Source organism: Liolophura sinensis, chromosome 7 (assembly GCF_032854445.1).
Source record: "Liolophura sinensis isolate JHLJ2023 chromosome 7, CUHK_Ljap_v2, whole genome shotgun sequence".
In the NCBI taxonomy this organism is placed as follows: domain Eukaryota; kingdom Metazoa; phylum Mollusca; class Polyplacophora; order Chitonida; family Chitonidae; genus Liolophura; species Liolophura sinensis.
The window spans coordinates 58,868,325-58,895,837 of NC_088301.1; the positions used below are offsets into that span (position 1 = coordinate 58,868,325).

At 38.8% G+C, this 27,513-nt stretch overlaps 2 protein-coding genes across 5 annotated transcripts; one reads left to right on the forward strand and one right to left on the reverse strand.

The window, feature by feature from the left end:
• The first annotated feature begins 1,239 nt into the window (after window positions 1-1,239).
• Window positions 1,240-11,364, forward strand: LOC135471245 (queuosine 5'-phosphate N-glycosylase/hydrolase-like). Of its 2 annotated transcripts, none has more exons than XM_064750381.1 (10): window positions 1,240-1,313; window positions 2,232-2,361; window positions 4,052-4,146; window positions 4,424-4,556; window positions 5,362-5,511; window positions 6,028-6,151; window positions 6,388-6,502; window positions 7,061-7,131; window positions 8,550-8,617; window positions 9,735-11,364. In XM_064750381.1, exons 2-10 carry the CDS (start codon window positions 2,257-2,259, stop codon window positions 9,897-9,899), a joined length of 1,026 nt encoding a protein of 341 aa, XP_064606451.1. In that variant the 5' UTR covers window positions 1,240-1,313; window positions 2,232-2,256; the 3' UTR covers window positions 9,900-11,364. The 2 variants fall into 2 exon arrangements, with proteins under 2 accessions (XP_064606451.1, XP_064606452.1); XM_064750382.1 differs by lacking the exon at window positions 1,240-1,313 and adding an exon at window positions 1,340-1,498.
• On the reverse strand, window positions 10,501-26,328 carry LOC135471244 (uncharacterized). 3 transcript variants are annotated; one of them, XM_064750380.1, is made up of 7 exons: window positions 26,010-26,328; window positions 21,318-21,440; window positions 20,022-20,185; window positions 18,798-19,628; window positions 13,195-14,673; window positions 12,004-12,319; window positions 10,501-11,735 (listed from the first exon to the last, which is right to left on the reverse strand). In XM_064750380.1, the coding sequence occupies exons 1-7, from the start codon at window positions 26,260-26,262 to the stop codon at window positions 11,383-11,385; spliced, it is 3,519 nt and encodes a 1,172-aa protein (XP_064606450.1). In that variant the 5' UTR covers window positions 26,263-26,328; the 3' UTR covers window positions 10,501-11,382. The 3 variants fall into 3 exon arrangements, with proteins under 3 accessions (XP_064606450.1, XP_064606449.1, XP_064606447.1); XM_064750379.1 differs by having other exon boundaries at window positions 10,501-11,741; XM_064750377.1 differs by having other exon boundaries at window positions 10,501-11,753.
• Window positions 26,329-27,513: the final 1,185 nt, after the last annotated feature.

Below are 27,513 nucleotides of genomic sequence, written 5' to 3' on the forward strand. Positions count from 1 at the left end.
TTTAAGTAATCATGTCAACACACTGTAGCTAGGATTACTCTGTACGTGCAGATGTGCTCCAACAAGAATGCGCAAATGCATTATCGGTTGGATTTTAGAAATTCTACAGGTTCAAGGTGTCAATGGAGTTCTTTTTATGGACGACAATGCACGTCCACATTGTGCCACAGTGATAAATGTCTTCTTTGAACATGAAGGCATTGAGCACATGCAATGGCCCTCCAATTCCCCGGATCTCAATCCTATTGAACATTTGTGGGACCTATTGAAACAAGCCGTGTATTGCTGTGTTATGATGGTGTCTGACCGTGATGATGATGACAGGAACACATCTGAATCTACAGGGTACTTCTTGCTGCAGTGTGTTGACTTGGTTACTGAGATCCTGTCTGCAAAATCTTACCTTTGGGCAGATATCTTGGTAAATGTCAAACATTGTTTGGAGGGGGGGGGGGGGGAGGGGGGATTTACTTTTGATGCAGTGTTTAAATTGTGTAACACTGCAGTTTGTTCAAGTGTATTTCACTTCTGCACTATAGCTGTCCGTTTCAGTGGTTGAGGAAACCGTAGCTAAAGCTCTGAGTAAAAACCACCAACCTTTGGCTAGTAACTTATACACTTTTTCCCATGTGACAGAGTTTAATTACACGACAGCAGATTACAATAAGCCATCTCCATTGAGGACAGTGTGCTGCATCAGTTGCCACAGTGGTAATTTACATCAAGATACAATGACCAATAAACATGTATATTAACTGTTCAAAACATTCTGCCGTACGTTGGAAGGTCTGCCAGCAACCTGTGGATGGTCGTGGGTTTCCCCTGGGCTCTACCCGGCCGGTTTCCTCCTACCACAATGTTGGCCGCCACCATTTAAGTAAAATATTCATGAGTACGGCGTAAACCACCAATTAAATAATAAAAAAATTAAAACATATATAATATTATGTTGCAAAACGTAAGTATAAATATCTTTTTTTCTAGCTTTTCAAGCGATCCAGCCTTCGGAGTTTTTGTATGACTAGAAAATAAATACACGCTGTAGATGTAATATTACATTCCAGCTTCACCATATGATAAGTATATACCTGTATCTATCCATTGGTAAGACAGATTATACAAGACAGGGGATGACATTTTAAATATTTCAGTAATCCAGGACGTCTCGCGTACTTTAAATGATTCTTTGCAAGGGTTCTAATAATTTATCGGCTAGAGTTGCCTGGTCACCCCAGTGCGCGCTAAATTTGATCATCTTCCTCTGCCTGAGATCTGTGGATCCGAGACAAAATTGGTTACACTTGTCATCTAAGGCAAGGGAAGTGCTAGTGTTGGTGTGCAACCGATAAACCAGATAAGGCATCTAACTCAGCTGTGGAACTTCGCAAACGATGACTCGCTAGTTAAAACGGAGTAGGCCTAATCTCTAAATCAGTGTGGCGATCCCAGTGTTGAATTTGTGAAGCCGACCTGCGATCAAATAGACGTGACCTAGATGGTAGCGAAATCGTTATAGTGACCAGCACATCTTGTATTACAATATTTTGTGATGGCCTGTTAGATGTATTAATTAACAATTTACAGCTTGTAACAATTCTAAAATCAAAATCTTCCACGTTAGCGCCCGTGTTACCTTCTCACAAATGTAGGCTGCATGTAGGCCTATGTCTTGAGAAGAATTGACGTGGCCCGGGGGAGTGGTGTGGGCGTGTACTTTGGTTTAACTAGATAGCCTAGTTGCACGCTGTGGCACAATCTTTATATCAAATGTATTTGGTTTTTTTAGATTCGTTGTGTTCAATTCATTTTACCGTTAACTTGCTTTGCCACATATGATATAATCCAGGTAGCCAATATGATGGATACATAATTATTTAAATAGTGCTACACGGCCTCTGGTTTTAAAGGGTTCAGTCCCTTTTTTAAATTGTTGTCCACGGTAAATGCTCTGTGTATATTAGTATTATTCGGTATATTTTTATTTTGAAGATTTTGTCAATACTGTTGGATGTGGAGAACTCCATCTTTGCTACCTGTGATATCACTATAACGTGACAGCAAAAGTATGTAACATGTAGTAGACTGCAGGAGCATGTAATATACAGTAGACTGCAGGAGCATGTAACATGTAGTAGACTGCAGGAGCATGTAATATACAGTAGACTGCATGAGATCCTATTCTGAATTATATCTTCTTGTCACTCTCTTTTTTTTTTTTTTTTTCTTTTCAGACTGTTTCTCAGAAATTTTACGAGCATGTCTGAGAAGGTTTTATTTCCCCGGGAAGCCGGCAGATTTATTGCTGAGACAAGCAAAGATGTGGAAGTTAAGGAAGAAGGTGTCCGGAAAATAGCCAAACTGGTATCACATTTAATAGCCTGAAATTTTCTAAAGGACAGAGCAATGCTGGTAGTTTCGCTATTTGCCTGCTGGCTGAACCCGTCAGGCTCAGAAATTAACCCATCTTAATTGATGAAGATATTTGCTCCAGTATTGAAACAAACCTATACTCACTTGGGCATCGGATTTGACACTTTTCCGTACAGTTACCAGGTTTCAGTTTTTAATGACAAGTGGGATATTAAGCCAGTTGGAAACCTAATGTTGTGGTCTTCCAATCTGAATGCATTCAGATATATGTTCCTCATATTAGTGTAATCTGGTTGACTTCTTACTGTGCGGCAATTCAACCAAAGACATGACAGAATTATTGGATGTCCGAAAACCTTGTATCTTTAACAGTGTGATCTGTATGTTAATATTTCTGAAGATAAACAAGATACCAAAGATTTCTGTATGAATAGAATGGGAAATGTATTGTTGGTACCACTACATACATTGTGTAAGTATCCTTAATTGGATAAGGATATATATTGTTACTTCTTAGATTAGATCTGCCTTTGTCATCTAGATGAATATGGTGTACTGTTAGATAACTCTATACCTTCATTGCTAGGCCTGCACATTTGACATTAGGTACATGTACATCAGTGTATACTCTCCATACAGGTAGCACTGCAAAAAGTCCATGAATGTTTGGAACTTCACCTTGCCTTTGCGCTCAACTCCTTAATTGTCTCATATAGGTCTGTCCTTTGTTGAATCTTGAAGACAAACTGCTTTTCTGACTTCTCTCTCTGATGACAGAAATCTCTAAGATTGTAGATATACAAACTGCCATAACTTCAATTATCATTTGCTCCCATCCATAATTTTGAATGCCAGACTTAATTTGGCAAATTAACTGCACATTTGTAATGCTGAGAAGTTTGATGTGATGTGGCTGACAACCACAGGTTCAGATTCATGCCACGTTGCAGCCTTTAAGAGGCACTTACATGTATGCCTGTTCTGGGTGTCATAGTGATTATCTATAACATTAGCCTTGAAATCTGAACACCTGGATATGAACACATCAGAAGAGAATCATGGCTGACTCGTTAAGCAGTACTAACTAAACCTTTATTTATAATACAAATCACAGAACCAGGGCTTAGCCTTTCTTAAATCTTTGCCTTTGGGTTACACAGTGTTTGCCACGAAGATTTACTGTTACAGCTAATGTCATTCTGCACAGAATTAAATACAGTCAGAGTTATGTCTTTGTGATTATTTCTTTCTTGATGCAACAGGCTTGTTGGATTTTTATAATATTGCTTTTTAATAGCTTGAAACAAGCTTGGCAATCACATATTGGACTAAATGGCCTGGAAATGCACCAGTTAACATGTGAACGTGTTATACAATGCACCAGTTCAGCTTTTGGTTAATGCATCATGTAATGGATTTCTGCTTTAGCACGTGTATGATCATGTAAACAGAGCCATGCCTCAGCACAGTTCTTTAGTTAGCTCCGTTTGCTCCAATTTTACCTGCATCCTGCCCAGTTCAGGAATCAGATCATTTCATTGTTTTTATTTTTCCTGTGACCTAAATTTTATCATGTCTGATTGCTTACCTGATTGCCAACATATCTCTGTGACATGTTACATAGTGATGCATTCCAGTGGTGACATTGAGACTAACCAATAATACCACTTCTATCACTCAGATTATTGAGTATGCCAGACAAGGGAAGTTTAGGGTGGACAGGTGGAAGGACCACGAGCTTAATCCTATCACACAAGACAAGGCAGCTGTAGACTGGTGAGTGACAAGGCTAGGCCACAAGGATGGCCCTGCGTCAACTAAATATGTTGCAAATAAATCAAAGGTTATATCTTTCATGTAAGCTTTTTTTTGTGATATTCAGAAGTGTGCAGAAGAATTCCAATAAATAAACATTTTCACAATTACAGAAATAAATGCAAGTTTAATCTGAACTTGATTACTTTTGTTTATCAGAAAAGAGAATAAATATCTCTGAGACTATTCAGCATTTTAAACCTTTCCATCAATTTCACATTTATCTTTATTTTCCCAGGATATTTGTGTCTGATGTGCTCAACTTTTCATTCTGGGCAGACGACGACTCAAAGAAGTACACTGTTAGTTACAAGGGAAAGCCGTACACTGGATACTGGTCATTGTGTGCTGCTATCAACAGGGCCGTAGATGTGAGCCATTTCAGCCATCATTTCAAATATGTTTGTTGGGCATCAACTGAAAGAACTTCCAAAAGTGGCTGTGCTGTAAATTTTTTATTGGGGTTTTGAGAAATTTTTTTGTGTCAGTGTTAATTTCTTTAAATAATGCTATTCTCATTCACGAGACTAGGTTTGGAAAAAGAATTCCCTGCCAACCTGTCCTTTTTTTTTTTTAAAGGGTCAGGATAAAACAAGCAAAGAATTTTTTTAAGGATGGCCATTTTTGTCAGTGAAATTAAATGTTCTTTTGTGTGCATAATGAAGATTAACAGAGCCAAAATATTTAACTCGCAAGTTATCAGATGTCAGTGCTTTTGTATATAGATGAATATTGATATTTATCCCGCATCAAACAAAATGCTCTGCTTTTCATTGGACAACAACAGTCGAGTGGGGTAGAGATATATTATCTCCCTTTGTTGGGATCCAACAGTGGTCACATTGCTGAAGCATTTTACCTATACATCGGCCTTCTGCACTGAATTGATGGATCTTTGCAGGATAAATTTTGTTACATGGTGTCCCAGTGATAGGATACGCAAATATATGGTATGAATAATCCTCATATTGGGGGAGTCGTCAGCCCAGCCCAATATGAGGATTATTGACACCATATACATGTATTTGCACATCCTATCACTGAGTATCCATGTAACTAATAATATCTAGTCTATTTTCCTTAAACTGTTCAGCATTTTCTAATGATACCAGTGTTTAGTATATTGGTGTGCATTTCATCATTAGGGTGGTAATTTTGTTGTTTTGTTTTCTGCAGGAGGGTTATGCTATCACAGATCCTGACTTTTATGCAAGCATAAGTAAAGAAGATTTGCAGAAAATATTTCGATCAGACTCTTCAGTTGATATCCCCCTCCTTGAACAAAGGCATCAAGTGCTTTGTGAAACTGGCAAAGTACTTCTGAAGGTATGCCATTTATTATTTAGAGTTAAGTTTTATATGTTCATCTATAGCATTGAAACAACAAACCGTTTGAGAACCAATATCTAATAGCTAGGTATATAAATAACTGGGTCTCATGAGCCACTTCACATTTGAAATCAACTATAAGTCATCTCACACAAGGTTGCAGCTAGTTCATTCATTTTTGCCCCAGTAACAAAAATAGATCACTGCTAAAGACGTTGTATCTACTTTTATTACATCGTAACGTCTAACAGTAAGGGAGGTAACCCATTCTCATCTGTATTACCCACAGTTGGCCAAGTTTACACAGCTATTTCATTAGGATCAGTTTTGTTGAATAGTGAATGATATACCCTATTTCCTCAACTTTTTGGATATGAAAGAGTACCTTTCAGTGCAGATTTTGGAGACAAAAATACATTGGATTGGCCAGTTTCAGGGTTTTTAAGTGTGTGTCACTGTTCATATAGGTATGCTTCATGTAATCATGTATGCTCCTGTAACTCCATGTTGCAGAAGTATGATGGAAGTTTTGTGAACTGCATAAGGGAATGCAACCAGAGTGCTGAAAAGCTGATGAGACTGATTGTGGAGAATTTCCCATCTATGAGAGACGAGGCAGAGTATTGTGGAAAGAAAGGTTCTACTTCTTCACCTGAAAATATACAAACATGTTCTATTTTAAGGCCTAAGTGAATATAGCTTCCATAGGTAATTTTCTTCAACCACAAGTAGACTAAATTGATGTATTATGCAACTTTACATCTTCATTTTAAACATGAAAACTTGTGGGATTTTTTCTACACATGCTTTGTTGAACATGAATTGCTTCATGTAAATGTTGTGTAATTCCATTATTTATCATGTTCGCTTCAGTTGCCCTGTACAAAAGAGCGCAGATTTTGATAGCTGACATTTGGGCAGCCTGCGGAGGGAAAGGACTTGGTGAATTCCATGACATAGATACTATCACAATGTTCGCGGATTACAGGTGGGTTTGTCTCTGTGCTACTGCATCCACAAAATACATTCTTGAATCACCTTCTGTTACATGAGAAATCTTTCTGGTAACACCTTTCAAGACCCCTGTTTATAAATACGGTCAGGCCCAAGTCCTCATTAGTGATGTCTGATGTCACATCCTTGTGGTAAAGTACAGTGAGATCTGATTACAGTATACCAAAGCATGTCAAGATGTTCAGGTGAGGCATCACTGAATTAGTGATATCCGATGTCACTGCATTCAGTTGAGGCATGGCTGAATTAGTGATATCTGATGTCACTGCATTCAGGTGTGGCATGGCTGAATTAGTGATATCTGATGTCACTGCATTCAGTTTGCATTTGACTGTAGACTAGGGGATTTTGTCTCCACCTGACTAAAGGCTTGAAAGCAACTGTCCAATTTAAATACTATTTTAATGTCTGACTTAACAATAGCATACGCAGCCACCTGTATCATCTTGAGTAAATGTTATTATGTTGTCTTAATTACGTTTGGCACATCATATTTCCTTGTTGTGTTTTTTATTATTTTATAAAATACAAGGATACCACAAGTCCTGACTTATTATGGAGCCTTAAAATATTCCAACAGCTTACAAGACAAACTGCAGAAAGGTAGGAACATTTTGTTTTCATCATTGTTTTTGGATTTGTGTGATCCTATACATATTGGACACCCGTTTTATAAGGGAAAGGATTTTAACCAATCGCTTTTTCTGTGTAATCATAGATCAAATTTTAAGTTTAGTGTCTGTCTGTCTGTCTCTCTATATGTACATATGTCAAACATTGTATATTTTTATACTATTCCAAAATTTGCTCATATTTTGAAAACTTATCAGGGGAGAATCATGGTACTTTACATGTTTGTCTTCTGTCTGTCTGTCTGTCTATATGTATGTATGTCTGACATTGTAACTTTTTTTACTATTCCAAAGGTTGCTCATATTTTGAAAACTTATTAGGGGAGAATCATGGTACTTGACATGTTTGTCTTCTGTCTGTCTGTCTGTCTGTCTGTCTGTCTGTATGTATGTATGTATGTACATATGTCTAACATTGTAACTTTTTATACTATTCCAAAAGTTGCTCATATTTTGAAAACTTATTAAGGGAGAATCATGGTACTTGACATGTTTGTCTTCTGTCTGTCTGTCTGTCTGTCTGTCTGTCTGTCTGTATGTATGTATGTATGTACATATGTCTAACATTGTAACTTTTTATACTATTCCAAAAGTTGCTCATATTTTGAAAACTTATTAAGGGAGAATCATAGTACTTGACATGTTTGTCTTCTGTTTGTCTGCCTACCTGTGTGTCTGTCTGTCTGTCTATATGTACATATGTCTGACATTGTAACTTTTTATACTATTCCAAAAGTTGCTCATATTTTGAAAACTTATTAAGGGAGAATCATGGTACTTGACATATTTGTCTTCTGTCTGTCTGTCTATATGTACGTATGTCTGACATTGTATATTTTTATACTATTCCAAAAGTTGCTCATATTTTTAAAACTTATTAGAGGAGAATCATTAACATATACGTACGTATGTCTTACATTGTATCTGGGTATGCTATCCCACAAGTTGCTCATTTTCGAAAACTTGATCAGAGCATGTCCTTTTACTATTTATTTATTTATTTGATTGGCGTTTTACGCCATACTCAAGAATATTTCACTTATACTACGGTGGCCAGCATTATCGTGGGTGGAATCCTTTTACTATGTGAGAGGCTTATGATTGGTACATTTATTTCAGTGTGTCAAGCATTTAATAGACCATACTTTGAATATACTTGAGCTCACATGAATGATATGCTGTATGATTATAAAAAGCAGAGTTGTGGGCATTAACACTCACAGTCTTTGATTGTAACTCATGTTGTGTTGAAATGCACATACATGTCATATGATGTGCTTGTTATAAATAAAAACAAATTTCTGCTACAAGAAAACGTCCTATGTGTTGTTGTTTTGTTTTTAAACGATAGACTGTTTCTGGACTGTGTGACTTTTGTTCATTGTGCAGATAATATTCTAGAGAATGGAGAACGGCAGGAGGTGGAAATCAGGGGATGTTCCATATGGGCCACAGAGGTATGGTCAAGTGCAACTTTTATCTATGAAAGTAGGACTAAAACTTATTTAAATGGTTTACTTGAATCAGAAATTCATGGATATGTGCTAAATTGGTTGAGTAACAGTGTATGTTGGAAACCTAAGTAGTGCTTGTAGAAAAGATGTGGGGTGTCTAAAGAAGAAAGAAACAAAGAAAATTGTGTGTGCTAACAATATATTAACAAGTTATACTGGTCAGGCTTTCACCCAGATATATGTGCTTCTGCATGCCATTGTGAATAATCTTGCAAGAAATGGCTGCCAGGTTTTTTCTACGTATTTGGTAGATCCCAAATAATTATAATAATGTTATGTCCTCTCAGACTAGTACATCCCAAATAATGATAATATTGTTTTTCTCTGATTGGTAAACCCCAAATAATGATAATATTCCCATTTCTCCTCTGATTGGTAGATCCAAATGGTGATGATAAAAATGTCATTTCTTCTGTGATTGGCAGATCCCAAATAATGATAATAATGTCGTTTGTTGCCATATTGGTAGATCTCAAAAAAACAGTAATTATGTAATTTCTTATCTGACTGGTAGTTCCTAAATAATGGTAACACGTGTAATGTCATTTCTTCTGTGATTGGTAGATCCCAAATAATGATAATAATGTCGTTTGTTGCCATATTGGTAGATCTCAAAAACACAGTAATTATGTAATTTCTTATCTGACTGGTAGTTCCTAAATAATGGCAACAGGTGTAATGTCATTTCTTCTGTGATTGGCAGATCCCAAATAATGATAATAATGTCGTTTGTTCCCATATTGGTAGATCTAAAAAAAACAGTAATTATGTAATTTCTTATCTGACTGGTAGTTCCTAAATAATGGTAACACGTGTAATGTCATTTCTTCTGTGATTGGTAGATCCCAAATAATGATAATAATGTCGTTTGTTGCCATATTGGTAGATCTCAAAAAAACAGTAATTATGTAATTTCTTATCTGACTGGTAGTTCCTAAATAATGGTAACATGTGTAATGTCATTTCTTCTGTGATTGGTAGATCCCAAATAATAATAATGCTCTCATTTCTTCTTGGGTTGGTAGATCCCAAATAGCTATAATTTGTTATCAACTTGCAGCTAATTGTTGAGGAGGTCAAGCGCTTGACAGCAGGTGATGAACAGCTGAAGGACCTCCCATGCAATGCCATCATGGTAGATCACTACCTGTGGGATCATCGACGAGAATTCCAGGTAGACATGGAGAGCACCCCTTACCACAAGACACGGTCCATCTACTACTGATGTCATTCCGCACATGGTGTGTGTTATTAGAGGGTGCTGCCTCATCAGTTGAGCAGAAGGAAGAGACGATATATTAAACCAGAAGATATATTAGAACCAAGTTACACAGCATTGAAAACTTGAACAATTGTCGCTGACAGGTTCGGTGTTAGACAGTCATGCCTTAATGATACCCGGCAATCAACTGTGGCCTAATAACATTATACTAGCTACTGGTATGTGGTTTCAGTGACTGTTGAATGAGTTATGGTGACACCATCATTACAGTTGGGACAAAACCCGGTTCTTCATCTTATAGTAAGTAACTAAATGCTTGGACCTCTTTGAAGCTAAATATATCAAGTAACCTTATATAGAATTCCCTAGAATTGCATTGTATTTCTTATAGCAAATGACCATGTATTTAGACCTCCTTAGATTCTGTTGTATGTCTTATGGTCAGTGACCATGTGATTCCATGGACTGCCTAAGAATTTCATTGTAGCTCTTTAATATACCATGTAACCATATGTTTAGACCTCCTTGTAGTACATTAGGGCCTCTGTAGACTTTCTTTTTAGTTTTAGCAAGTAACCATAAAGGAAGTGAACATTAAATAAGATAGAATGATAAGAAATGATCTTTATTCAGTTGGAATTTTGTTAAAGTATCACAAAGTATTACAAATGTTATATGACTCCATAATGTAAAAACATATAAGAAAAACAAATTACACTGATACAGTACATTGACTTTCTTGTTTGATCTCTATGCAACAGCTCTGTCACCACTTAAAACTAACCACCAGGATATAAGTGAAATATTCATGACTATGGCGTTGAACTCAGATCAAATAAACGAATAAGCTCTAGCCTGCTTTTTTATGATTAGTGGACATCTTTCCTTGATTCTGGTGATATGTGTCTCAAACTGAAAGCATTGACACAGCCTGTGATGCTGGCAAGTTGTCAGCATTTAATAAAATGTGCTTGCATTGAGTGCCAGCTTGTGATGAGCCTGTGGTTTGCTTGTTGTGTGCCCGTGGTTTGCTTCTGGTGAGCCTTTGAATTGCTTGTGAGTTTGCTGCTTGCTTGTGGTGAACCAGTGGCATGCGTGTGGGTTTTGCTGGTTTATGACAAGCTTACTTATTGCTAGTTTGTAAGTCTGGCTACCTCGCATTGGGCATGTTCGTGGAGAGCTTGTTGCTAGCTTGTGGTGAGCCAGAGGCTTAGTTGTTATGCCGTGCAGGGAGCCTGTTTTTTGAGTGAGCATATGAAGTGTGAGGATAGCTTGTGGTGAGCCCGTGGTTAGGAAGAGGTCTGTTTGCAGAAGTTTGTGAGTTCCATATCCACAGATCACTGAGGTAACTCCTCGCCCTCGGTAGTAAATGATCAGAGGAATTGTGGTGGAAAACTAGTGGTTTGAGTTTTGGTTTGAACAATATGTTTTGTGCATGTCATAAAATCAACAAATTATTAATTCCAAGAAACTAAATGCAAGAAACTTACACATAAGCCCCCACTGAAATATAGGGTTCCCTCCCGTTCATGTCATTAACATGTCGGGGAGTGTTTGTACTGGTGTAACCCTGGGCATTAATTGGGCCATTCGGCTCACAAGGGTTACCGAGATCAGGCCTAACTCGTTGTCTTGACAGGGATACGTGTCTGGTAGACTTGTCCTCGATATCGTCAGAGCCATTGTCCTCTCTGGACGGAGATCTGGAGTCTCCCATACTGAAACCCTGTGAGGAGGACGAAGACAATCCTTCGGCTTCAGACGACATTTTCGCGGAGCTGGTGGACCCCGTGGTAGACAGGCTTGGGTTTTCGATCTGAAGACCTGTCGGGTACGGACCTGTAACTTGAAGTAAGCCTTCAGAACATTTAACATGCCCGAACACGCAAAAAATGTATATCCACCACCAGGTATTTCTCTTTATGGTTGATAAAAGTAAAAAAAACCATAACATTCCAAAAACAATATTACCAAATAAATGAAATTTTTAGTCCTATTTTCATGTAGATAATCAGCGGTTATAGGTACATAATTTTATCCATGGTCATTAGATGTATACCAATCAATATAAAGCTGGATAATCCCACCCTATACATTTTTTACTTACTGGCTGATGGCTGTTCGAATTTTCCCTTGTCTGTTGTGCTGTCGCAGAGTCTGTATCTAGAACACCAGAGGAGATGAACTACCGAAATCACAAGAACTACCAGACAGTTCAGCGACGTGATGATAATTATGACACTTTTCCATTCTGTGGATTCTGCGGACTTTCTTGAATCTGATATGGAATCGTAACACATGCTGCAATGCGGACCCAAACAGGTGGTGTCAATGCTCGAAACCGGGGATCTATCCGCATCTCCCGAGTACAGCTTTATTCTTTTGAGATCCATTCGAAGCCCATGTCTGTCAAATATTCCAACCTAACAAGAGAAAGGACGTCAGAAACACATTCGTGTGATAAATCTATATTAGAAGCGGTATATGCAGGGTTTATGTTTTAATCAGTTCATGATCGATCTGCATCAGGCTTCTTCGGAAGGTATTATTAACCATCATATTAAGGTGGTTCCACAAAATTCTTCACAGGCCTTTTATATTAGACCTTTTAACGTGAATCGATGCGGTCGCCGTGAGTTCAAATCCAGCTCATGCTGTCTTCCTATCCAGCTGTACGTGGGAAGGTCTCCCAGTAAGCTGAGGATGATCGTGGGTTTCTCTTGGGCTTTGACAAGTTTCCTCCTACCGTGATGCTGGTCGCCGTCGTATATGTAAAGTATTCTTGAGTACAGCCTTATACACCAACCCCATAAGTAAATAAAAAAACATGTGAATGGTAGTTAAAAAGATTGTTGGGTATAAAATTTTGGGTGTTTTTAAGTTAGCTGTTTTAAGTAAGTTAATGGAAAACAACAATACAAAACCATTTATGAATATCTGATACCCTGAGCGTGTAAACCAAAATATTTATTTATTTATTTATTTATTCATTTGATTGGTGTTTTACGGCGTACTCAAGAATATTTCACTTATACGACGGCGGCCAGCATTTTAGTGGGAGAAAACGGGCAGAGCCAGGCAATAAGTCACCTTTATGTTTGGATGCGTAAATTTGACAAAGAATTTATTTTAAATAAATCTATATCCTGTTGGCGATCAAGAAAATATAGATTAAAGATAATACAAAAGGCTACAGCATCGAGATTAACAAAAAGATAAGCGACGAGAATGCGGCAGTTGGCAAATGCATGATGCCACGTAATCAGAGTGAAACCCAGTGTCTTATCAATATACTCACCTCAACATAGTAGTAATTCCCGTCGTCGCCCCGATGCAGGTTGTGAATGCGATATCCAATGTCTCCATTTCCATCATCACGAAATGGTCGGAAACGCACATTCTCGGCACTGAACAGTGTGGTGTTTCGAATATGCTCAGTCACTCGTTCAGGGAACAAGCGAAACTTATCACAGCCCACCAGTGGCCCGTCTGAGCACAGTTCGAAGTGGGCTGCTACTAACCCATTCACAACGGCCGCAATCGAGTTCATTGCGTGCACAATTCTTTGATCGTTAATCATTGACTCAACGGTTTTTTCGTCTATCCGAACTGAGAGATCACAATCCACGTCATGTTTTTTGTTGAACGACCACGGTAAATTGCATTTGAATTGATCTTGCCAAAATCTGCTGAACCATGGATTGATGTCTGTTTTGGACGGCGCTTTCATGAGCAGGTACTCCCGGAGCTTGTTGTTCTCTGCCATCGATGTGTCCACGGTGACTGTCAGAGACCCAGCTGCCTCAAGTTCCAGTCCATCGATAGGCTTCATATTCACGCCCCAGTCCTCACTGGCAACGAATGTGAAGTTGTGGATATTACTTGTCCTTAAGGTTTGTAACAGCCGACGAGCACTGTCACCCGTCCCGAAAAATACTACCGCTGTGGCTTTGTTAATGCCAAGAATTTTTATCACGTTTTGCAAATCTTTGTGCTCCGGAATTTCGTTAATTGCTATGGGATTTGCCACACAGACGCCTTCCTTTTCTGCAAAAATCTGTATTTTCTTCATCCCCGTTTTCCCATAAATGTTATTTGTGTATACGATGTTGATATATTTCCAGCCCATAGCTTTGATAACTTTCACCATGAGATCGGCCTGTACTTCGTCACTGGGGACCGTCCGGAGGAAGAAAGGGTATAGGAATCTGTCGTCCAGGTCAGGACTTGATGCTGCATAGGAGACCTGAGGCAAGTTGAGGCGACTGAAGCACTGAGCTTGGGGCAGAGCCACGCTGCTCGGTTCCGGTCCGATAACAGCAACGACTTTCGTACGGTTTATCATCTCTCCCGTGACTTCATCCACCAGTTCGACGTTTCCAGAGAGAAAATCCGATATGATACTATTGCTCTTCAGCGGATTGTAACATTCATCAAATATAACCACACCCAAGGACATCCTTGGATGGACATTCATTTTTGCCTTTTCTTTGAACATGTACAGAAATGCTTCTACAGACGGTATTGTATTTGTGGTTGTTCGTATGGCGCCACAACCGAATGGATCGGTTTTGGAAGATTCGTGGATTGAGAAGAAAGCAACGATGAGATAGTCCCCGGGAACATATATAAAATGCTGGATCTTGTGACATTCTTTGCAGACCGTCAAGCAGGTTGACTTCATGAGGTTAGGAAAGGAGACCTCGATACCCCCGTGGCCCTTCTGGTGTATTTCGTTACGAGATAGTTCCATGCTGGTTTTTGAGTAAGAGCCCACCTAGTGTTTAAAAAAGGCGATTTATATATCGTCTGAGACAGATATACATTTACAGAGTTTCAGGCTGGATTGATGGTGATTCCAGCAAATTATGACAGGTTGTCCTCAACATGATAATGGTTGACTGCCAAAAAGACCTGGTGAATTAAAATTTCTACCCTGAGATATTAATCATCATAAATACAAGAAACGTGAATATAAGTCTTCTTTCGCCTACGATAGATGTCCTGCACGGCGTTATATACTATGTTCAACATAGCGACGAACTTTGTTAAAAAGATGCTCTGCCCATAGTGGCTATGTATGTGCATATTTCTCATTGTACCCCTTGTCCATGATCGCGTGGTATCCATTAAAGTGCAGTGTAGGCTTTTAGCATTTCTAGCAATAGTTTGCATCTAAATAGCATTCCTCAGAGCAATCCCCTTTTACATTGTATTTGTTAAATAGCATTTCAAATCCACTTAAATAGCTGTTGACCCGAAGACTACGTTTATCTGCTTAGAATTTCAAAGTATTGTCTAAATAGATCCTAATTACAACAGCCAGTTAAAGTAATGCCTAAAACACAATATATTTGCTAATTCGTGATTTCAAAGTATTGTCTGAATAGATGCTAACTATCACCGCCCGGATCTTGTTGTCCTTATAAGACAATATATTTGCTAATTAGCAATACGTAAGTATTGTCAATACTAGCAATAGATTGCATCTAAAGAGCATACCTCAGAGCAATCCCCTTTTACAATATATTTGCCAATTAATATTTTAAATCTACTTTAAATATCTGTTGACCAGAAGACTGTATTTATCTTCTTAGAGTTTCAAAGTGTTGTCTAAAAAGATCCTAACTACCACAGCCATGGGAAGTTATTCGTACAACACAACATATATTTGCTAATTAGCGATTTGAAAGTCTTGTCTAAAAAGAAGTTGGCTAGCTCAACCAGGGTAAGTACTCCCTACAACACAATATATTTGCTAATTAGCAATTTGAATGTACTTTTTAAATAGATGCTAAGTATCACTGCCAGAGTCATGTTATTCTTACAACACAGTATATTTCGGTGGGGTCGGGAGCGGTGTGGGTCTATCGTGGCAGTCCTAAATGGCAAATACTATATATGCTTTGACCACAACTGCACAGATGGCTTCTGTCATAGTTCGCGTACGCATAGCGCTATTATAGCAGTCTTAAATAGCGAATATATTACTTTCAGAAATCCCCAGAGATTGCCTAAATGTCGATTGGTTGAGAGAACAATATATGTGCCCCTGAACAAACTAACTATCAAAGAGGGCAGGTTGGCGGATTTCCTGGAAGAGCAATATAATCCCTATATAACGCCACTATGATAGCGCCATGTAAAAGCTAACTATCGAGGAGGCCACATGCGGGGATTTGTTGAAGGACAATATATGTTAGCTGTTTAAGGTTGCTATGGTAGTGCTATGTAAAAGCTAGCTATCAAAGACGCCAGCTGGCAGATTTTCTGGAAGAGCGATATATTAGCGTTGTGTATAGAACCGAACTATGAAATAGGCCGTCGGTACGGATGTGTTAAAAGGGCAATATATTGAGTATTTAGCTCGGCTATAATGTCGCTATGTAGCTAACTTTCAAAGAGGCAATGTCACTTTATTTTCTGGAAGAGCAATATATTCGTTATTGCTCTAATAGTGCAATGTAGAAGCTAACTAACTATCAAAGAGACCCTCTTGCGGATTTGTTGAGAGGACAATATATTCACTATTTACCGCTGCTATGATAGCGCTATGTAGAAGCTAACTATCAAAGGGGCCAGCTATGTGCAGGACGATTGAGAACAATATATGGGCTATTTAGCGCGGCCAAATAGACCATATATTATCATTCCGCATAGGCCTCTCTTTGGTAGTTAGCTTCTACGTAGTGCTGTACGAGCGGCGCTAAACAGCGAATATATTGTCCTTTCAAGAAATCCCCACAGATGCCATCTATGATAGTTGGTTTCTACATGCAGCCCTAAATGGCAAACATATTGTCCTTTGACCAAAACTGCACAGATGGCTTCTTTCATAGTTCCCCTATACATAGCGTTATTATAGCAGCCCTAAATAGCGAAGATATTACATTCAGAAAATCCCTAGAGATTGTCTCTTTCAGGGTTTGGTATTATATGTTTTTTTTCACAGCTGTACTAATTACGGCATATACTTTCCTGTCCTCAAAACCTGTCCCTACATTGTGCAGAGACACATCAATAATGCTACTGTAGCGCTAATAACAACTACATAGCAGTAATCATTAGAACAAGAGAGGAAAAATAGCCAAATATTTGTAAATTCTTGTCAGTTCAGTGCACGTATCTCGTGTATTGCGTGAATCTGTTTCCACAATCTCGTATATGGGAACAATATTCGAAGCATGCAGCACATAGCATTGTAGAAACACCTATTTGCAATTCAGGGAACGTCACATGGCTTAATTTACATATTTACTTGCCTGATTGATGTATCAACCCTTTTATTCCTTTATTCAAGAAGATCTCCTTGTTTTGGGTGTTTTAAGCCTGCATTTTATTCTTTTATCAGCAAAATAAATTATTTCGTGAAATGTGTTAAATGAACCTAAATGATTGATTTGGTATTATAGTTACGTGTTTATTAGGAATCAAGGACAAAAGCCCCGGCGAACAAAAGCCCCGCAGTCAGAAGCCTCACGGACAAAAACCACGGCGGACAAAACCCCGACGAACAAAAGCCCGATCGTCTTAATTAACCGATAAAAGATATCCAACAGTCTATAACAAACATGATGTCAAATATTTGTTGACGGGAATTCATGTAGGTTGATTTTGTTTTCCATCTAAAAATTTGTCAAAGTGTATTCTAGTTTGTCACTATGGTTCAACAGCTTTCCTCTCATAAGTGTTGTACGCGTAAGTTTTCAAAACAATATCGCCAGAATGACTGGTGTCTCTGATGTCTCTAATATTATCGTCGAACGCTTTCCGTCAAGCAAATATAAGTTTATTCTACATAGTATCACTATACTTAATTTGTTTGGCTGAAAGTTTTCAGCATGGCATACATGTTATGGCATAGCATAGGGTTGTAGCTTAGTACGATTCACAGTAACACGTCGGGGCTGCCGGTATGCATTTTGAGTAGGTTTACAGGCATCTTAAGTAATTTTATGTGTTCACTATAACAGATGTATTTTAAAATTTTTATTATTTAGAAACTTAAACCAAATCATATTATAGTTCACAAGAAAGATATTATTTTTGAATACTCTTAAAAAGAATAAAAGAAAATAGTTTATTTTTTTTATGTAACTGTGTATTTTTAATTTATTTTATAGGCATACGTGGATGTTTATGATAAATCAAACGAATCAGTGATCTTAACGTTTAATCGGAAGTATTCTGTAATAATTGCGGGAATTAAACTTTATGAATTATTGCCCGACATTGAGAAAAATGAATGTATGCTGCATGTTTTTGAACATCTACACTCGGGAAGATCGAAACAAGCACGTTTCGTGTCTTTTGCTTTCTGAGGTTTCCATCACTGCTACAAGTATTTAGAATCAACCATTTTCTGTACAGGTGTTAGGCTATAGCATGTAAATTATATTTCCGAGATAGGAACAAATGAACAATTGATCAATCTAAGAAGATTTGTGTTCTTAGAATAGGAATAAAAAAGTCTAACACAAGCCTTAATACAGCCACTGTTTCCAACTGTAGACTACTTTCGTTTTCAGACAAGCCTGGAATGGTGGTCGAGAGTTTAGAGATATATCTCTCTCCAATGTCGTCAAAAACCGTTAGAATATGTGGAGATTGAACGAGAAGAGTAAGAAGATGTTCTGTTCATTGCATACATGTATTGAAATCTGATATTTCACTTTAGGGAGAATGTTTCAAGTTTTCTTAAACAGGAAAACAACTTATGTTATTTTCCATATGCATTTAATACTGATCCAGTGGCTTATGTCCGCCTGTGTTTTTGTACGCGGGGTTTTTGTCCGCCGGGGCTTTTGTCCTTCCCGCGTATATACGAGTGCTTTGTGGAACGTACTGTTTCGAATTATGGAACCTTGATGCAAGGTGATCTTCCAATGTATTACAACTTACGTGATGAAAAGAACCCTTCCAAAACAGGTTGATGTTGTATAGATGACTTTCGTCAGGGTGGATAATGTCTCCTTTGGCATCAAATCGTACGCGCCGCTGAGAGAACTCGGGAGGATAACGAATGCGGTTCGTGGAGGAATAACTGAAGGAAATCCCCTTCACTTCGTCCAGGACAGGGTTGCCAGTGTGAAGTTTGTCACACACGCCAGCCATGGTTCCACAACGTTTGTGATGAGCCTTCTTCACAGCTGCTCCCAAAACATACACTGCATCAAGAGTGGCGCCAACGTAGTCTTGTTGGTGAAAGCTTTTGCAAGAATCTTGCTTACTGCAGTATCTGTCTGTGTAGGATTTGACCCACGGAACAGAGGAATTTCTTCCCAGTAGCTGGTTTCTCGCAAACTCTATGAACTCTTGTATAGGTGTATTTTCTGACGACATTGTCAAGATTCCATCAGACAAGCTTTCGCCTACAGTGACGGCCTCCATATTAGTACCTACGCTGTCTGACATTATCCAGAGCAGGGACGCCAGAAATGGATAGCGGCCTTCGTGATGATGCGCCTCCTTCAAAATGAATTGTGCAGCTTCCCTTTGACCCATATACACCACACCCACACTCCCACTGTCGGCAGATTTTTTTAGTTCTCCGAACAGGTCTTGCACAGGGTTGAAATGTAGGTTGTTCAATGAAATTGTAAAATTAGCACATATCTTTTCCTGATAGGCTAGGTGCAGTAATTCCGCAGCTCCTGACTCCCCGTAGTTATCACTGGAGTAAATCAATGAAAACCGTGTCCATCCTAGCTCCTTCATCAAGTTAATGATAGCCTTTAAAGCCAGAAAACAAGAGAATATATACGTCAGTTGTATACAGATTGGAAGTATACAATGGTTGTAGTTATCTATTTTATCAAAACCATGTAATTTGCACTGGTGACATTTAAAAAGGCGTTCAAAATGCTATACTGGGCTGCTGCGTCAAAAGCAACAGGATATTGCAAGTAACTGTATTTGTATTTGGAAAGTCGAGTCCATCTTTACAAACACAAGCATCCAAACCTATACATTCTTCTAAAATATAAAAGATAGCACATCCTTTGTAGAGTAAAACCAGAGCAGTGACGACAGTGTGATATATATAGCAAATGGTAACCATAAAGAGCATCTATAAGACTGTAATAGTATCCTCGATTGCGATGCACATATATTGGACGGTTATACCTTGGTCTGATGTAGGTCTGATGTCACTGTCCGTAGCACATTGGGATACAAGGTGGCGTTACTGAAGGCAGGTAACGTGGCCAGAGTGATAATTGGCAGACCAGAACGGTTCAGAATTTCGGCTACAGCAGCTGTAGTGGAACTTCTACTCGGTCCTATCACACCTGCATTAAAAAATCATGCACTTTAAAGAAAAAATATCAAAAGTGAAAAATTCGTGATTTTCTGGCGTTGTAAAACAATATCAAAGGATATAGTAAAAAAAATACTATATGCATGTGACCAATTACATGTGCATGGGTATATCGATTTAAATCAGATTTGTCTGGCTTTCTCCCACCATAATGCTGAAGTAGCGAATTAGTCTTAAGCACGGCGTAAAACACCATTCAAATAAAGACCGCTCATGCTGGCTTCCTCTCCGGTCGTACGTGGGAAAATCTTCCAGCAGCTTGCATGCGGACGGTCGTGAGTTTCCCCCGGCTCTACCCGGTTTCCTCCCACCATAATGCTGGCTGTCGTGGTACAAGTGAAATATCCTTGAGCACGACATAGTAAAACACCAATCAGATATACAAACAATACCATGTATTTGACAAATAAGCTTATTTGGCATGGCAAATCATCTCAAAGTGAGAAACAACATGTAGGCCTATATATGCTCTCAGCATGAATGAAAGCCATATATCATTGACGTAAAATTTAATTGTTGTGCAACAAGAGGATACGCTGGACTCTGTAATAAACAAATCTTGACCAACATAATTATATATCCATCGAAACAATAACGTTTGCTTTTCAGTGTTATTACTCCAACACATATTAACGCAGAGTAGAACGTTTTCAGTGAAAAAGACTACATCACTACATAGCACTGAATTGAAGGTGTCGCTTTTGGATAAAATGAACTATAGGTACTTGCTATGAGTGTGATATTCTTGATGCTAAATACCACATGTTTTTAATGACTGACGCCACACAGATGATTATCTTTAGACCGAAATGAATCACGACCTGGGGTTTGGAATTTACCCCAAAAACAAAATAACGATGTTCTTAATCCAATTTTCAAGAAATGAATGCTTGGAATTAAAACGTTTACAACCTACCTGGTAACATATTTACAATTATATGATTTTATTATCATTCTTTGTTTTTCAGTTCAGACTATATTTGGACTTTTAACTTATTTTTCGTTTCCAATGTGGAATAACACAGTGATCTGAAATGTATACATATCACTCAAAGTATCTATTTAAAATGAAGTAAACTTAAGAAAACAAACAAACATCGTACCTGCTGTAAAGGCCGGTGCTTCCGGACAGTCACTGATGTTATGTTTTGAAGTTCGGCCTAGAATATTATATGCGTGTTGACTGGCGTAATATGGGTCGCCACAATCATTGAAGACTGTGAAACCTTCGAAAAATAAAAAACATTTTAAATAAAAACAACTGTGAACAGGATATTATGCTTGGGGAATTATCATACATTTCAAGCATTTTTCTCTCATGAAGAAAAATATCAGACATTTGGAATTTTATATGGAAATTTATTTATTTATTTATATATTTGATTGGTGTTTTACGCCGTACTCAAGAATCTTTCACTTATACGACGGAAGCCAGTATTATAGGGGGAGGAAACCGGACAGAGCCCGGGGGAAACCCACGACCATCCGAAGGTTGCTGGCAGACCTTACCTTACCATTTCTTTTACCAACGACTCAAAACAGGACAATGTCTCAAATTATGTCAGATTTTCTGAGAATGTTTCCTTCAACTAGGCCTACAATTCTAGCCGCACTTCTCTTACAAGTTAATAAATCTCTGGTATCCATGTACTCATTTATCTCGTCTGTGTTGCCTTTTACATTATTACACTAAAAAATCAGAATATGTGTGTTACATTCTACAGAACAATCTGCTGCAGCAACAGCATACATTCTGGCATCACTCAGACAACAGGATTTCTGCTAAATTTGAAAGAATATTTTTATGAGTACTAATTCACTCATAAAAAGCATCATTATATACTGACTATACTGTATTTTATCTCCCATGTAGTTCTGTCTTTTTTCACATCGCCAGATCTGTTCTTCTTCTGCTCATACAACACAGTACATTTTTCAGACTGAGGGTTGTACAAGATCGGTTGATCTCAAACAGTCGCGAAGACGGCTTTGCCAGAGATGCATTGAGAGAAGGGTGGCCTCTACGATATATATCCCTACTGAATCTGGAAATACGGTACTCAAATCGTGATGGCCTGAGGTATAGTTCAAGTGGTCATGTCAAAGTGACCTCGACGGCAGGTAAGGTTGTGTAACGACAGGCGAGGAAGCTACTCTGGTATGTACACATGCACATATATCTAGGCTGAAGTTCATGTAAACGGTCAAAAACTAAGGCGGCCCGCATACGACATTTAAATATGTTAAGATTTGAAATGTTGCTTTTAGTTTTACCTGACATGAGTGCAAACAGCATTTCACCAAGGTGAAAGCATTTTGTCACATCGGTGGATAGGTTTCCACCCAGGTGGTTCGACGAAGTCCAAAGGTGGCGGATAAGAACGTTGACTAGATTTGGCTTTCGACAACAGATCATTTCCGTTATCTTCGGTTTACAACCTCAGAAACCACGCTAGTTAGTTTGCACGTTAGTTTTTACATGTGTGGAAACTGTTTCAGCACGAGGAAAAACGGTTTCTCCCAAGCGAGAACTGTTTTCACCTGGGTGAAAGCTTATTCTCTCACTTTTCCCCTTAATTAAAAATATTTAAAAAAGCTACTATCCCCCTGGCGAAAACCAAAGAAAAATTACAAAATTTATCCAATTAAAACAATTTCGCCAAAAAAGAATAAAATAGTGGGTTAAAATCGGGACTAGAACCAAATGCAATGTATGGGTATCAAAGAAGAGATAGCGGTGTAATGTTATACTACAGCGTGCATCGCCATTTTTATTATCCATGTGCATAGCATGAGATCAGATTCTTCGGTGTGTATTATCTGGGATTAATATAATAGATTAGTTGTTGTATTAGCCCTTGATATTATGCACACCACAGAGCAGCAATACTTGTGAAAATCATTTACTGTGTACAGTGATGAAGATTCCAAGTTTGGTTACATGGTGATCATTTGGACTGTACCGCGGTATTATTTATTTCAGAGCACTGATGACCAGCCATGTATATTTCTCCAGCCATGTCTCATAGTCCGCCGCATACAACAAACATGCAATTCACGGCATCGGAGATGAAAATCAGCTGTGTAATGGTTAGCTGGAGCCTTGAGACTCCAGACTTGAGTCCACTTTCCCTGTGGTTTTAAGCCGGGACGCATGTGACCTTTTCTGGTGAAATCGGCGGTCTGCTGTTTCCTCAACCGAAACATCACAAATTCTTCAGTGTGGCATTGAATACCAAATGAAAACAAGCGGCATGCGCCATGCAATATATAACGTGGACGGCATCGCTCTGTGTGGAGTATGGAAGTTTGTTGGTGAAACCAACACTTTAAAAGGAGTATGGAAGTGTGGCCGAAAAGTGCAGCCTTTTAAATCTCGACAATCAGTGAAACGTGAATTGTGACGAAGTGTGCCCGAAAATAACGTCTGTTTAAATCTGAGCAGTCGTTCAAAACTGCACAGCGAGGGATATGGAAATGTGCGGAAAATTGCAGTGGTTGAAACCTCAACAGGAAGTAATGAGCGAAAAGCCGTTCAAATAAGTATCATTCCTCAATACTATAGTTCTGCTGAAGGGAATCAGAAAGCGTTCAGGTGAAAGTTGCGTTGAGAATACATGTGGGTAGCTGAGTGGAGTGAAACTGAAAGTTGTCCATGGAAAGCTGTTCAGAGGTCGGAAAAAATTGAACGCAAAACGCAAGTCCATACAAATGAAAGTGGGCAGTAATAGGCGTTCACAAAAATAACTAATTAAGAGCTGTCTTAGAACAAATATTTGGACAACTTTACTCTCATACGTACATTCATATCCATGGAATGCACCATTGAGTGTTATCTTTAACGCATGATAAAGATATGTTCTTACATTATCAGACCTCTCAACTCTCACGCATTCGGCGTGATACTCACGCATTCGGCTTCAATCTCACGCTCTCACGCAGCTACTTTAAAATCTCACGCATTCTGAAGGTTTAGGGTAAAAAATAAAAAAAACACTGGTAATTGTTGGTTTGCTTATGATATTCAACTGACCAAAGTACGGGTCGTGTCTTCAGTCATCCGAGGGAATTTCGCATGTTTATTTTTAACCTCCCCAGAGTTGTCGTTCCTGCTTCACCTGAGAGTGGATTTGATGATATTGAATTCTTCGTTAAAAAATTTCCACACCATCTCCCCTCAACAACGAATGAGATCGAGAAGCTCCAAGAAGAGTTTGTGGAATATCAAATGCTGGAAAAAAGTCACATTCCAGGACAAATCTGGGACAGCGCCCGCGTCAAACCTACTGAAGATGATAATGACCAGGAACTGGACGAGACACAGGATGGATGTCATTTGGGGTCATCTTTCCTCTCTTAAATTAGTAGACGGCAGCTCTAGGTTTGGAAGGTTGAGTAAAGTGGCTAAATTGATACTTATCCTACCACATTCCAACGCTGGCGAGGAGAGGGTATTTTCAATGGTGAGAAAAAACAAAACCGCTTTTCGAGGATCGCTGGGAGTAGAGGGCACGCTGTCCTCTTTGATGACCATCAAACTAGCGAACTGTCACCAATTTGAACCACCAAGTGAAGTCTTAACCAGCGCCAAGAAGGCCATTCGTGAATACAACTTGTTACACAAGAAAAAATAATCTTTTCAAATAATAAAAGAGCACTCACGAGTCACATTCTTGTAACCACTGGCAGTGTAATTGTTTTACCACTAGACCTACCTCCGATCGATGATTCATCGGGCGTCGCCACCTGATTATAAATCTGTGTGCCACGTCACCTTATAAGGTTATAAACAGTCACAATGCCGTCTAGCTAGTGTAAATTGTTGCAGACTACTGGCTAATTACAAAGTGACTAATCTGATTATATTTTCATAAATATTTTACGAAGCCACTCCACGGTATTTAGATCACGTCATGCATTGTACATTATTTTCGGTTTGTTGTGTGTTTGGATTGTTTCCACAATTTGAATAATTTCAGGGAAATACAGTTTCCAATCTGACAAATGGTGTTGGTTATTAGTATTGATTTTCCCCACAAAATCTGTATAGATTTGCATCAAAGCGCCTAAAACGAGATCCAAAACGAAGTAGAATACGGAAAGTTTCCTAACAATTCCACATTGTAATAGGGCCTACAGTAAGTTCACTCTTGGACTTCCAGTTTATTGTCTTAAGGAGAGAATAATATCAAAAGCATTCCATATTTGCTGATATATATGATGGTTATTCTTATGTAAAAATAGAAGATATTGTAAAAACCGTAAGTTAACATTGTCTAATGATTTGCAGTTTTATTCTCCGGAAATGAGCTAGAATGCATCTCCGGCAATCTAGAACCCCAGAGCTTCCAGGGGCCGCTGTCTAATAATTTGCAGTTTTATTCTCCGGAAATGAGCTAGAATGCATCTCCGGCAATCTAGAACCCCAGAACTGGGCCCCCTAATTGGCTGGGATAGTAACCCAATCTCACTCCTTGGGAACATTTTAGGTTGAGAGGTCTGCATTATGCTCTAGTTAGCTCCAGTCCTGCTTTACTGAATATGTCGTGTATGACAAACTTACTAGAAAGGGACGTAACTACAGATATTCGTAGCAGGAATGTGAAAAACAAATGTGAATATGACCTAACTGATGTGCATGTTAAATGGTAGCTCTATAACGTAATCTAACATAAGCAATATAAAAATACACACTTGAAACACCTATAAAACGCTATCCACAGTTTAGTAGAGTCATTGACTGGCTACATATTGCCTAGATTATGAATATGTTAACGTGATGATTTTGTCCTTACCGAAATTAACACCTGGGATGTACTTCTTCCCACTGCTGTCTACCGTGTTGAGCTTGAGAACGGCATACTTCACGGCTAGGACGTGTTGCAAAGTAGCAAGTGACACCTCTCCACATTCCCCAAAGCCAGTGCTTCGCCGCACACTTAACATCACAGCAAACATTACATTTCCAGGTTCCTCGTACACCTTCGTGTGACACTGTGTGTATACAACGTGTGCGATGCACAGAGCGACAAGCGATTTCAGCAACATGGTTCCATTGTCACTTCAGCTTTAAATTTGATTTAGATTTTAGACATGTTGTTTCTGAGTTGCAAAAGTCACTGCCCCTCAGGAGTGAGTCGGAAGTAACCCTAGTAGATATTAAAGGTGCTTAGACGTCATGCTTCGTCGGACTCACAAGCCTAGGAGCACATATTAACCATACAGTCTACACCTTACCTATGGCCGACAGGTCTCTCTTCAAAAACTATACCTACCAAGTATGCGGGGAACAGATTTATTCTCATAGGCAATCACATTTCTACTGTTATTTTTACATTATAAATTATCCTTACTTGAACAGCAATATACGAATGGGTCCTGTATATGGCGTGCACATATTTCGCCCTGTAGAATTTATTAGATCATGTGTGTTGTGTAACTGTTTCAATCAACGTGAACAACTTATTGGTGTAAAAAACTAGTGTGTAAAGGTTTTTACATCAAACGCCTTCACTGTAAATTTCTAAAGTTTTGAACATAGCTCTCTCGTAAGTAAATATGGACAGGGCATCCAGAATCTCTGGCGCTCTGCTTCTTGATTGTATTGACCGGCCCTGATGGCTCAGTTGGTAGAGCGTTTGCTTAATTCGGGGGCGATAGATCCAGGGTCAATCCTTGGTCGGGTCACACCTAAGACCTGAAAAGAGGAAGTTGTACTTCCTCGCTTGGCGTTCAGCATTAAGGGGATAGTGGAACGACTGGTTTACCCGTATGAGTACAATGGCTCAGCTTACTTGCCTTCGGCAAGTCGTCTCAGTGAAGCAACACTAGATAAAAGAGCGGTGGAAATCCGTCCTGCCACAGGTGGCACATTACAAGTACATGCACTCTGAGGACTCCTTCTTCGTCATATGACTGAAAAGTTGCTAAGTACGACGTTAAACCCTAAGCCCTCAAGCCCTCACTCTTGATTATGTCCAATTCCGCTTAACCCTGGGTTTGGGGCTGTGTATTCATCGCGTTGAATTAGATTGTCACGTTGAACAGTTGCAATCAAAATGCAACTGAGACACAAATCTTCATTATCGACAACTTATATACTAGTATCGTACACAATTCCACTACTGATTTCATTCATTCATCTAGAACATTCCTTGCGATTTTCCGACATCAACAGAAACATTTGATTGCACGATTCCGTCCTAACTTCTGCTTCTCGTTGAACAATTCCGTCTTAATTTTTGCTTCTCTTCGCACGATTCCGTCCTAATTTCGTACTTTATATTCTGTCTTCGTTCT